Here is a 13,413-nt window from a genome sequence, read left to right on the forward strand (position 1 = left end):
TGAGACTGGGAATTGATTTGGTTTGCTGTGCCAGCACTGTTTTAAGTGCCAGCATAGTCTCCACTCTTACGCTTTACATAATGGTGGTGGAGAGAATATATAAATATGTCAGATAACAGTGTCGATAAAATAAAACGTAATTACTGACTGTAAAGGAACTAATTAGGTAATCAAGGAAGGCCTTTCTGAGGAAATAAGTTTAAGCCAAAACTGTATTTGTGACAGAAAATGGTTGCAAGTGCAGGTGGGTAGGTGTGTGTGTAAGAGCTTTGCAGGCACAAGAGATAGTGCAAAGACCCAAAGGCAGAAATAAGCTTGGTATGAACAGATAAAAGCAAGGTGTGGCTAGAAGTTTGAAAGTGTAAATGGTATGAAAAGAGATTGAAAGGTAGGCAGAATTGAAGATCATCCATGGCCAGGATTTAAATGTTTGGATTTTAAGTACTAAGGGAAATAACTGTAGAATTTCAAACAGAAAAATGAAGTGATCTTACTTGAGATGTGAAAAATGAATTAGAATGATCCTGATAGTTTGTTTTCTTCATTAAATGAGAGATCTTGGGGAGCTGATTACAGTAAAATCTGTACAGAGGAGAACCTCTTAAAATAGTCATTTTGAAGAGTGGAAAGGAAGGTAATGAGAAAGTGTGATAGAACTAACTGCCATGCAATTTGAGGGCTGGAAAATTGTGGTTATGAATTTAAAGTGAGACTAGTTAGCACTGTTTCTCCAGCAACTTCTGTTGTTGAAGTATAGATCTAAAATAAGTAGATAGCTGGTAAAACCCTACCTGTTTAAACTCAAGCAAATATAGCAGGAGGGGCAGTGAGCTTGGAGGTCTTGATGAGATTAAGGAAATGGAGGACTACTAGAAACTGAGCCGGGAGAAAGAGTGCAGTAGTTGCAGTTAAGCTATGGGAGCTAGAACAGTTCCTGGTGTTGATAGGTGTAGGTGATAGAGGATGGATAGAGGAATAGTTTGGGGTAGCAAGGTCTGGGCCTCAGGGATCAAGAAAGATACTTATACCACATCGGGCTGAGACAAGTACATGTGAGAGAACCAGCCTTCCCTGAGGCTGTAGAGAAAGCAGAATCACTACTGAGAATCAGGATTCAGTGAGAGAGAGCAAGGGAGTTTGCTGATGACTGACCCTGTGGGCAGATTAGTTGATCTACAGGATGGATTGGAATGGGGTGAGTTTGGTAGAAGGCTCTGGTTTCTGGAGGGGAGGGTATAACTGGTAAAACCCAACCTGTTTAACAGGAGAAGAGGAATAACATTAGTCCTGATGGTGGTTCAGAGCTAAGATGGCCTGTGCGGGATGCCCATACAGAGAACAGATCTCTGCGAGGTTCATTACCGTCTGCTTTGATGTCCTCTGCTCACTGGCCTAGTCTCTACAGTTCTCTGCTCTCTCTTCATTACAGGTACCTCCACACCCACCTTCGGTCAGAACACCCCTGCCCCTGGAGTAGGCACATCAGGAAGCAGCCTCTCCTTTGGGGCATCCTCAACGCCCACCCAGGGCTTTGTTGGAGTCGGACCTTTCGGTAAGCTTAGCAAGTCTCTCTGTTGCCAGCATGGCCTGCTTATTCTCTGAAGAGGGAGTAGGGTGGGGTAGGCTGGTAGCTTCCTCTCTGAGGCCCTCTCCGGAAAGTCAGGCTGAAAGCATGAGAAACATGTGGACAGATTGAGAGTCCAGCACAACCAAGGTTTGGAGTTGGCGGCAGACAGCAGAGGAGCCTTTTTGGGCTGAATTTCCTGGATCACTGGAAAGCTGGGTAAAATTGTCGTCCGGGGCCCCTCCCAGACTAAGATTCCGGGGTTTTATCTTTTCAATAGGCCCCTCTCCCAACGCAATTGATATACAGTTTGGGAAGCTACCCCCTCTTCCCCCCGTTCAAGCACCCACAGTCCTATTGGCCTAACTTTCCAGAGATTGGGGCAACCAAAAAAATGCTTTCAGGTAGCAGCTGCCCTGATGAGATTTTGTTGAATCTTTCCAGGATCGGCGGCCCCTTCATTTTCCATTGGTGCAGGATCCAAGACCCCAGGGGCTCGACAGCGACTGCAGGCCCGAAGGCAGCACACCCGCAAGAAATAGCGTTTGTCCCTTGCCTCCATTCCTCCTACCCCTTACCCAAATCTGGACCTTGGTACCTGCTAGGAAGAGCCTCTAACCCTTCTAGTTCCATAAAGCAAACCTGGCTTCAGCCACCTGGGAGGTAGCAGCAGTCCTGGGGCCATTTCCCTCTCTCAGAGGAAGCAGAAGCCTCAGGCCTCTTGGTGGAGGGGGATGCAGGATGTGGCAGGGCAGAAGCCTAATACCGTTACTTGAACAGTTCCACTGGGGAGGCTGGAGAGAACTAAAGAAACATCTGTACATACTGTCCATTTACTTCCCTCACTGTTTAGTATATAAGCTTAGTCAGGCAGCCTTCCTTCCCACCTTTTCCCCAGAGAGCCATCTTTGCTGGAGGGTAGTAGGTAGAGCCCTGCCCACCTCTCTCCCCCCCTGTATGCATTTGGTAGAATTGGGGGAAATGGATTATCCCTAAAGCTTTACCTTGCTTGGCTTGGCTATAAAAAGTGGTTCTCTGGTTCCTTTAGGGGACTGTTTCCCCATTCCTTGCTTTGATCCTCAACTGGTTCCTTGCAGGATCTATTGCTTTTTAAATGATCTTGAATCAAGCTTTGCCTTGAAGATCCCAGTGGATGCTGCTCCTGCTATTTCACTTCCTCTTGCCAAGTCTGAGTCAGTGTTTTGTCCCCAATCCTATCTGCCAGTTTGGCCCCTAAAAGCTTGGTGGCTCAAGACTGTTAGCCTGGCAGAGCCAGGGGTGAATCCTCACTCCATGGAGGAAAGCTCTTGGAGCAGACAGGATGCCCACCACTGCTTTCAGCTGCCTCCTCGCCCACTACCCCTGCTGGCCTCATTGGGCACGTCTGCCTCTCTGGCATTGTATGTTTAAAGCCTTGTCCTGTGTTACTTTGTCTGATGCTCATGTCTATTTCTCTTTGAATCGAGTTTGGAGGAAGAATTGAATTGTATGAGTGGCGGCATGTTGGTAGTGCCGGACTTATCTGTTTCAAGTTTCTGGGACTTAGCTAATTGAATGTGGAAAGTAGCACCACTTTATGGCTACAAGTGCCAACTCTTGGATTTTCAAATGGTGTTTTGACGTTAAGGGCTGGCAGCCCAGGAGGATAGGGCCAAGGGGAAACAAAGACCTCTTCTCTTCCCTCTGCTGTTTCTCTCTCCTACCTACCTGACCTCACTAGAACACCCCTAATATATGTTAGAAAACCTAAATTAATGAACCACACCCAAATTCTTAGTTGCTACCCCCTTTCCCCTTCTTTTCTTTGTTTCAAAGCCACATACCCCGGCCTAGGAGCCTTGCTGCCATGCCCATCCTCTTTGGGAGAAGTATGAATGCGTGTGTCTAAATTAAAAAAAAATATTTAAACATTTTTTAACAAAATAAAAATTTATTTTTGTATTTAAGCTAAATTGCCTTTTAAATTCCTTCAAGCTTGGTTCATTGAGGTGGTTAAGTATAAATGCTGTTGATTAGGAATTAGCTGTATAGTTAAGTTATGCCTGTGTGAAGAAGAGGCTCTAGTGCTGCCCCAGGCAGCTTTCCTGGGGTGACTAGAGCTCCTTCTGGACACATTATGTAAAATGTAATTTTTTTTTTTTTTTTTTTTAATAAATAATGTGATGTAGATGTAACTAGTCCCCCTCACCCTTTTGTGACTGAGGTTGAAAGTTTTGTGGCAGGGGAGTGACTGCTCCCCACCCCTAGAAGAGCTCTGGTAATACTTACCTGTCTGTGGAGCTGAGGAGGGAGCCTGAACCTCAAGTCTCAAATACCTACTAGAATTGGAGGGGTGTGGTGGGGCATGGGCCTAGAAGTCAAGCTTCTACCTGTACCTTATGTAAGGTAGACCCTCTTAGTTTTAGTACTCTACGCTAGTTTACCTCAGTTCCACAGGCGGGACAGTTGTCCAGGATACCTGAAGAGGGTATCCGGGCACGGCCTGAGTGAGAGTGTTTGTGTGTGTACATGTACGTGCACTGGACAGGAACGGGAGGCTGGGACTTTCCATTACAAATAAAGACTTAATTCCTGTGAGTCTAGTTGGAATTTTTAGTATGAATGTGAGATTTTTCTCCTTGCTTATGTCATTAAGAATAAAAAAAAACTGTGATCTATCGTAGACCATGTCCTGCCTTTTATTTTTGTGGGTAGCACTTCTCGCAACAAGAACATGGCTCAGGGAAAGTACCCAAAGGACGAGGCATTCCGCTCTGTCTTCCCAGCTGGAGAAACAACTATCAATTTCCTTCCTATAGCAACAAAAAGAACAGAACCTTTCAAACACTAAACTGATGCCTGGGGCCGAGGGCCCAAAGCTAAGCCGAGGGAGAACCAGTGTCATCCCTTCCTCCACCCAAGAAGTAAAAGTTTTGAGCACCTGCTTTGTGCAAGGTAGTGTGCTAGAAGTGGCTGCTGCTGCTGCGTTTCGCCGCCGCCTCTTTCTCTTCGGAGCTGGGCTGGGGCTGGGCCTAAGTTCTGGTGTGGATACTTTGGCCTGTGAGACTGAGCTAGAAGGAAAGAATAAGTTAGATGTGTCCCAATCTTCTCAGTCATCTTCCCAGCAGGCCCCCTGCTCACCTTGGCACCTCTGCCCGTTCAAGTACAGCAATGAAGAAGCCCCCAGTGAGCGTGGTCTCAGGGGAGGCCCGGAGACAGTGTTCTGCCCCTGGGAAGACGTTAAGGCCTCGGTGAGGCCAGGAGGGTAGGACAGGAGCTAACCTGTGGAGAAGAGCACACAGACTTCTGGGTAAAAGAGAGCAGCCCCCTCCCATCCCCGAGACCCTAGTGGAAAGCCAACTACCTAAAGGTTCCTGAACTCTGCTGTAGGGCCTCCTGTACCACATCTTCATTCTCCTCTTGACAAATGGAGCATGTGGAGTAGACCAGGCGTCGCAGGGAGGGGAAAGTGAGCGCATGGCACAGAGCTCGCTGCTGGAACCCTGCTAGGGCACGCAACCGTTCCTTGCTAGGTACACCTGTCCCAGACTCCTCCAGCTGTCTAGTCAACATACCTAGGGAAAAGAGTGTTTTAATTAAACTGCCTCGTTTCACACTGAAATCCCCACTTTATAAATGCGGACATTTGCCCAGGGTCACAAGATAATTTGAGTTAGAACTAAATGAACCCAAGACCTAAGCGAACTGCTACCACTTCCACTCTAAGGCTGCTCTTGATCTGTTGGTCCCTAGACTATGAGTTCTCCCCATCTCACCAGAACCACTACACGAAGGATCCAGCAAAATGTACTGGACCTGCCGATAACGCTGGTCTGAGGGTGAAACTGCCAGAAAGTCCTCTTCGGCTAGCTGGCAGCAAGAGACTCCAGCCCGGGCCAGCAGAGTAGCCATAGACGCCAACCGCTTGGCATCCAAGTCAAAGGCAAAGATCTTCCTACAGACAAGGCCAGAGTTGAGGTTAAATGAGTTTATACACCATCTAATGAACATTAAGTTGGGACATACAGAATATTTACAGTCTGCAAGGACTAAGGAATTCACTTCTCACACCTGCAACCCACTGGGAAGCTTAGTTTGGGGCTATACCAGGAACTGCTCTAAGTGCAGAAAGAAATATTTAAAGGAAAAATCTTCCTTTCAGCCTTCAGACCTATTGGGAAAACGAGTTCCTTATTTCTCACCAACGACAGGATCCAACCCCGTTCCCTCCTTTTGTCTGACCATGGCACTCACCCTTGGTTCTTTAGAAGAGCTGCCAAGTGACTGGTCTTATTGCCCGGGGCAGCACACGCATCAATGACGTGGGAACCTGGGGGCGGGGCCAGCAGCATGGCTGGGAGACAGCTAGCCTGGCAGGACAAAGCACAACTGCTGGGTGAACAGACTCCAAGCTGGTCACTCCTACACATTCTTTCCTTTTCCACCCACCTTCCCTACCTTGTCTTGTAAGATGAGATGACCAGCTTGGTACAGTGGATGTTCATGCAGATCTGTCTGAGCAGGAAACACAAGCAGCTCTGGCAACAAGGGATCCAGAAGAAAACACTTCCCTTTGAGGGCCCTCAGGTCCTCAAGGCTGTCGGGGAACAAGAACCATTTACTCAACATTTCTTGAATTGTTCCATGCCAGGCACCAGGTTGGTCATTTTACATGTTACCTAACATGTTAACTATTCATTCATGCAACAAATGTTTAAGGCTGAACTAAACAGGATAAGACAGAGTCTGGATTCTCAGACCAGACTCTGGTTTCAGGATCCCTCAGCCATTTACCAGGAGTGGAAGCATGAGCAAGTGCCTTTATCTCAGCCTGTATCACTTCTAGAAAATAGCACCTGTGAAGATTAAATGAGTTAATGCATGCGAAATACTAGGCGAAATGTTAATTCGGATTTTTTTTTTTTTCAATAGATGGCATTACACGTAGGTTGATATATATACTATTTGATATGTACCAGTTGTACCAGTTAATAATGCGGATTTTTTTAAATGGAGTTGCACATATGTTGATATATATGTGATTTGATATGTATGCTATTTTGATGTATTGACAACAAGCTTCAAAACTTCATCTCAAATTTGCTGAAGGTGTTAACATAATAATTATTTTTACACTTAAAAATGTCGAATTTCATGCCCAAAAAAAGAGCATTTGCAGGAAGTTTTCATTATTTTGAAGAAAAGTGCTGCTGAATACTTTGGGAAGCTTATGCTGAACATGCTCCATCTCAAGATACTTGTGAATGCTGGTTTAAACGCTTGAAAAGTGATGATTTTTATGTGAAAGACAAAGTACATCCAGGTCAACCAAAAAGTTTGAAGACCAACAATTACAAGCATTATTGGATGAAGATGTGTGTCAAACTAAAAAACAACTTGCAGAAAGATTAAACATTGCTCAGCAAACAATTTCTGATGGTTTACAAGCAATTTCCGATGGTTTACAAAGATTTTAAAGGAAGAAAATGGGTGCCACATCAACTGAATGAAAGACAAATGGAAAACAACCGAAAATTCGTCAGTATAATGTTGCTTCAACAGCAGGAAAGAAAGACTTTTTTGGCCGAGACCGGTTTGGTTCAGTGGATAGAGTGTCGGCCTGCGGACTGAAAGGTCCCGGGTTCGATTCCAGTCAAGGGCATGTACCTTGGTTGCGGACACATCCCCAGTAGGGGGTGAGCAAGAGGCAGCTGGTCGATGTTTCTCTCATCGACGTTTCTAACTATCCCTCTCAATTCCTCTCTGTGTAAAATCAATAAAATATATATTTAAAAAAAAAAAAGAAAGACTTTTTTGCACCAAATTGTGACTGGTGATGAAAATGGATTTTGAGAATCCCAAATGGCACAAAATCATGGGTTGATCCAGGTCAACCACAAGCATTGACTGCAAGGCCAAATCACTTTGGAAAGAAGACAATGCTCTGCATTTGGTGGGATCAGGAAGGTGTGATGTATTATGAGCTTCTAAAACCAGGTGAAACTTAATACTGATGGCTACCGACAACAAATAATCAATTTGAACCACGTTTGATTGTAAAACGACCAGAATAGGCAAGAAGACAAGGGAAAGTAATTTTGCTTCATGATGACGCACTATCACACACTTCAAAACCAGTTAAAGACACATTAAAAGATCTTGCCTGGGAAGTATTAACCCACCCGCCGTATTCACCAGACCTTGCTCCTTTCAATTACCACTTGTTCGAATTGATGGCACACACACTTTCTGAGCAGCACTTCAAAACATAAGAAGAAGTGGAAAATTGGGTCTTTGAATGGTTTGTCTCAAAACAAGGTATCCACAAATTACCTAAAAGATGGGGAAATGTGTAGCTCGCGACGGGCATTACTTTGAATAAAGCACTTTTAATGTTTCTCTTGAAATTATCGTGTTTTTCTTTGATTACAAAATCCACTATTATTAACCGGTACACCTAGTGTTTAGAAAAATATATGGCACAAATTAGGCACTCAATAAATGTTAGCCATTACTGCTAAAACCTTAAGGAGAGGTTATTTTGGGGGGAATTGAATGGAGAAGAGCAGCTGGAGGGGAAGTAAGTATTGAGCTGACTCCTGATGGATGAGCTGGTAATGTGAGAAGCTAAGATGAAAACTACATTCACTAAACTCTGTAAAGGAGCACTGTCCCCTCCACCCTGACCCACATAGAAACAGGCCAGAGGATAGTGTCTCAGTTCAGAAAGCTATCAAGCAGCAGAGCTGGAATTCAAACCCACACAACCATTCTCTACCTCCCTGGTTTCTAAGCAACATGCTCCAGGCAGAAGGGAGAACATCTAAAACAGATGTGGGGAGGGGCAGAGGTGTATCCCAGAGCTGTTAAAGGACGGGAGGTGGGAAAGCACCAGAGCAGAGAGGGAACAACAGGTGCAGAGTGCCATGGCAGATGGGCCTGGAGAGGAAGCAGCGGGCACAGCACAGTGGAGAGTCAGAGAGGGTTTTCAGCAGGGAAGTAACAAGTCGGGTATGGTTTCAGATCTTTCGGCAGCCAATCAAATTAGGATAAGTGCCTAAACCTGGGTAATGTCCAGGAGGACAAAAAGAAAGGAGCAGATTTGAGAAAAATGCTGAACGCAGAGTAGTGAGTGACTGAAGAAAGAGAAAGAAAGCATCTAGGATGACTCAGTGTCTGGTTTGATCAAATAAGGGCATAATTATATCTGCTAGGTTAAAATAGGGAATGCAGAAGGTGCAAAGTTCAGGGATACAAGGATGGTTCAAATTAATGATATAGCACATTAACAAAATGAAGGATTGCCCTAGCCAGTTTAGCTTAGTGGATAGAGCATTGGTCTGCAAATTGAAGGGTCCCGGGTTCAATTCCAGTCAAGGGCACATGCCCAGGTTGTGGGCTTGACATCCAGTGGGAGCTGTGCAGGAGCCAGCCAATCGATTCACTCATCATTGGTGTTTCTCTCTCTCTCTTCCTCTCTGAAATCAATAAAAAATATTTTTTTTAAATGTAGGGTTTATCACAAAAATTCTAAATAAAGTTGGTATAGGAGAAATGTATTTCAACATATAATAAATGCCATATAGGACTAGCCCACAGCTAATATATCAATGGTAAAAAGCTGAAAGCTTTTCCTCTAAGATCAAGAACAAGACAAGGCTACTTTTATTCAACAGTATTGGAAGTCCTAGCCAGAGCAATTAGGCAAGAATATAAAGGCATCAATATTGGAAAGGAAGAAGTAAAATTGTTATTATTTGCAAATGACATATATATATAGAAAACCCTAAAGACGCCTTGCCATAATAGCAGTCAGCAGCTGTGTATCTCTGCAGGTTGCCCAAGACCAAACCAGAGAGGGTTGGACCTGTATTTGCCCACCATTTGCCCACCATCCAGAACTGAAATATTGCTGACATTTACACATAAGGAACTGTTTGACACTGAAATTGGGACTCAAAAGAACTGGTGGACCAGAAAGACACTCACTACAGACTGATTCATAAACTATTATTGCTAGTCTCATTTTTTATTCTTATAAGTATATTTCCAGTAGGACATGATCTCACTCATCTAGGGGAAATGGTGAACAACATAGAATGATGAACAAGAACAGACCCAGAGATAACTAAGCCATGGGTCAGATTGTTGGACCTCAAAGGGAGGGTGGGGATAAAAGGGAGAGATCAACCAAAGGACTTATGTGCATACATATGAGCCTAACTGTGGTCAAGTACAATAGGGGGGCGGAGCATGAGTGGAGTGGGGGGTGGGGGATTGGAATGGCAGGACAAATATGTGATACCTTAATAAAGAAATTAAAAAAAAAAAAAAAAAGACTCCACCAAAAACATCTTAGAATTAGTAAACAAGATAGTAAAGTTGCAGGATACAATATCAATATGCAAAAATATGATGCATTTCAATACACTAATAATGAACTATCAGAAATTTTAAAAGCCCATTTATAATTGCATCAAAAAGAATGAAATACCTCAGAATAAATTTAATCAAGGAGGAGAAAGACCTGTAACTAAAAACCATATAAGATATTAATGAAAGATATTCCATGCTCATGGGTTGGAGGAATATTGTTATAATGTCCATATTATCCACAGCAATCTACACATTATATGCAATCCCCATCGAAATTCCAGTGGCATTTTTCACAGAAATAAAACAAATAACCCTAAAATTTGTATGGAACCACACAAGACACAAATAGCCAAAGCACTCTTCAGAAAAAAACAAAGCTGGAGGCAGCACGCTCTGATTTCACACGATATTACAAAAGTGTATGGTATTGGCATAAAAACAGACACATGGATTAATGAAACAGTACAGAGGGCCCAGAAATAAACCCACACACATGTGGTCAATTTATGACAAAGGAACTAAGAATATACAGTGGGGAAAGGACAGTCTTTTCAATAAATAGTGTTGGGAAAACTGGACAGTCATATGCAAAATGAATGAATGAAACTGGATCATTCCCTTTTACCATATACAAAAATCAACTCAAAATGGATTAAAGATTTGAATGTAGGCCAGAAACCATAAAACTCCTAGAATAAAACATAGGCAGTAAGCTCCTTGACATGGGTCTTGGTAATGATAGTTTGGATTTGACACCAAAAACAAAAATAAACAAGAAGGACCATATCAAACTAAAAAGCTTCTGTACAACAAAGGAAATCATCAACAAAATGAAGATGCAACTTACTAAATGATAGAAAATAGTATATGCAAATCATATATCTGATAAGGGGTCAATATCCAAAATATATAAAGAATTCAATAGCAAACAAATATATATATATATATATATATATATATATATATATATATATATATAAACACACACACACACACACACACACACACTGAAATATTCAGTCATAAGAAATATTTTGCCATTTTCTTTCTTTTTTTTTATTTAGTGTAAGTTGAAATCTTGCCATTTTCAACAAGATAGATGAACCTTAACGGCAAAGTCAGACAGAGAAAGACAAATACCTTATGATCTCATTTATATGTGGAATCCTAAAATAAAACAAAAAACAAAACAAAAAACCCAGAGCTCATAGATACAAAGAACATATCTGGGAGGTGGGGGACAAAATGGGTGAAGGGAGTCAAAAGGTACAAATTACCAATTCAATAAATCATGAGAATGGAATGTGCAGCGTGGTAACTATAGTTAATACTGTACTGCATATTCGAAAGTTATTAAGAAAATAAGTCTTAGAATTTTGCATCACAAGAAAAAAAAATTTGCAGATGTTAACTAGACTTGCTGTGGTGATCATTCTGCAATATATACAAATATCAAATATATACATTTCACTGTACCCCTGAAACTAACAATATTATAGGTCAATTATATCTCAATTTAAATAGGAAATACTGCAAAATAATCCAATAACTTGTTAAGCATGTTTTTTTGAAGAATATCTTTTAAATTTTGAATGTCATTGAACAACAACAAAGGTGCAAAGTTCAGAGGATGGATGAATTCAGTTTGACCTGTGCTGTGACTGTGGTGTCTGTAAAGCATTGATATGAACCTGAGGGAATGAATACAAGAGAGAAGTCTTGACTGGGAGACAAGAATCATCAGGTAAGAATTAGGAATTAGAGCTAGAGAAGAAATTGAAGGATAGATACATTAGGAGAATGTCAATGGGACTTCCAGAACAATCAATGTTTAAGGAATGGAGGAAAACAGGCTTTGGAAGGGGATGGAGAAACTGCTGTAAAAATAGGAGAAAACCAGAGTGCAGGCACAACACCCCTCCTCTCCCCATCCATTTCCCAAGCCCGTCCTCCCAACCCCCCTGCACCTCCCGAGATTAGGGCAGCTAGTCAGGGTTCTATGCTCACCTGGAAGCCCGACCCTGATAGGAGAAACCTTGTCTCTTGAAATAATCGATTGCATCATCAGAGCAGGTCTTGAGAGTGTTCACCCGCACAAATCGAGGCACCTGGGAGGCTAGGAAGCAACCAGCCATCAGTGGGCAGGGTCATGGCATTTGAGGACCGGATGGTTATCCCCCACCCCACAGCTCAGCTCACCTGCGCCAGGCCCACATCCCGCTTCCAACAAGTCCTCATTCCGGCTCACGCCTCGATGAACCTTCAGCCGGGCCAACTCAGCCTTCAGCCGTGCCTGGTGTCGGTTCAGTAGAGGCTTCCATCTGCCCCCACCCCCTCTGAAGCCTCTTCCCAGCAACAACTCATACACCAGCACCTGGAGATGTAGAGACCAGGAGGTAACAAAACAAAACAAAAACCCTAAGCATTAATGCCTCCCAACTCCATAGTGTTGGAACTGGAAAAGCTAAACAAACCACCTGTCGAGACAGTAACAGGTGAAAGTGATTTTTAAACAGATCAACTGTCGAAACAGTAACAGGTGAAAGTGATTTGCAGATCACACAAAATCCATGGCAGATACAGGATTTGAACCTGAAGTCTTTGCTTCCCCAGTTCTGAACCCCCTCCGCTCACCAGCAGAGCTCAAGATCTCTACTCCCCTCCTCGTCAACGTCACCCTTTTGCTTTATCTAAGCCGCCCCTGCCATTGCTACTTTGTGCTTTTGTTCTTATTTACGTAATCTTTCACACAGCCTTGAAGTCAAAGCATTTGCATCTCACCTCAATTCACAATTCAGAAGCGGGCTGCGCGTCATTCCAGAGGAGCTACCGTCCCACGGCGGGCGGACCGTAGGGAGCTAGGACCACGTTAGGAGGGACTCTCTGCCCGCCCCCGCCCGCCCCCGCTCCACCCGTCGCCCGTCACCTTGGCCAGGTGCGGCCGAAGCTTCTTCTCGGCGCGGAGGAGGCCGGCGCTGGAGATGACCGAGTCCAGCACCGCGGAGTAGCGCTGCGTCTCGCACACCAGCGCGTACAGCTGCTTCACGTTCTGCGCGGCCAAAGAGACACCAGGTCAGGCGGGGCCCGGCCCAGGCTAGCCTCCCGCCCACCCGAACCCCGAACCCCGCTACCTGGAAACTGCTGGCGTACACCAGTCCCTTGATGGAGCCCTGGCGGCTCTCAACACCAGCCAGCACCGCCGCCGCCGCCGCGTACAGCGCCATGCACGCACCACTCCCAGGCGCCTTTACGGCTCTGTCGCAACGTCCCAGGCGCCTTTACGGCTCCGTCGTAATGCGGCCGCCCAGACTTCCGGGTTGAAGGGCGCAGAGGTGCGGCACCGGAAGCCCCAGTGCCGTCTGAGTCTCCCAAGGCGGATGCCCGTTAGGTTAGAATAGGGAAGCGGGCTTTAGGAGCGCATTTCTCCGCTTCTTGTTAGGTTTTCACTTTTTTTCTTTCCATTTTTCCCGATCTAATAGCAAACAGTGGGGTTT

At 44.2% G+C, this 13,413-nt stretch overlaps 2 protein-coding genes across 2 annotated transcripts in view; one reads left to right on the forward strand and one right to left on the reverse strand.

Moving 5' to 3' along the window:
- The window catches only part of LOC311621452 (nuclear envelope pore membrane protein POM 121C-like), a 22,659-nt gene extending 18,955 nt beyond the window's left edge, over positions 1 to 3,704 (forward strand). Inside the window, exons 12-13 of the mRNA XM_084881507.1 lie at positions 1,430 to 1,552; positions 2,009 to 3,704. Coding sequence (XP_084737633.1) covers positions 1,430 to 1,552; positions 2,009 to 2,106 — 221 coding nt within the window. The 3' untranslated portion in view covers positions 2,107 to 3,704. The remainder of the gene's footprint in view (positions 1 to 1,429; positions 1,553 to 2,008) is intronic.
- Positions 3,632 to 13,178, reverse strand: NSUN5 (NOP2/Sun RNA methyltransferase 5). Its single transcript, XM_084881557.1, has 11 exons — positions 13,051 to 13,178; positions 12,846 to 12,968; positions 12,119 to 12,293; positions 11,927 to 12,035; positions 6,002 to 6,140; positions 5,798 to 5,913; positions 5,320 to 5,498; positions 4,908 to 5,118; positions 4,685 to 4,825; positions 4,485 to 4,614; positions 3,632 to 4,356 (listed from the first exon to the last, which is right to left on the reverse strand). Exons 1-11 carry the CDS (start codon positions 13,141 to 13,143, stop codon positions 4,345 to 4,347), a joined length of 1,428 nt encoding a protein of 475 aa, XP_084737683.1. The 5' UTR covers positions 13,144 to 13,178; the 3' UTR covers positions 3,632 to 4,344.
- Between the last annotated feature and the right edge of the window lie 235 nt (positions 13,179 to 13,413).

This window comes from Pipistrellus hanaki, assembly GCF_964339955.1.
Source record: "Pipistrellus hanaki genome assembly, chromosome: 4".
In the NCBI taxonomy this organism is placed as follows: Eukaryota; Metazoa; Chordata; class Mammalia; order Chiroptera; family Vespertilionidae; genus Pipistrellus; species Pipistrellus hanaki.

Excerpts from the sequence above, each read along its gene's own strand:
- NSUN5 (XM_084881557.1), bottom strand. The coding sequence starts at position 13,143 with ATGGCGCTGTACGCGGCGGCGGCGGCGGTGCTGGCTGGTGTTGAGAGC. Across the intron at positions 12,969-13,050 it reads TGTACGCCAGCAGTTTCCAG|AACGTGAAGCAGCTGTACGC; the intron begins GTAGCGGGGTTC and ends TTGGCCGCGCAG. Across the intron at positions 4,615-4,684 it reads GAACGGGCAGAGGTGCCAAG|CTCAGTCTCACAGGCCAAAG; the intron begins GTGAGCAGGGGG and ends CTTTCCTTCTAG.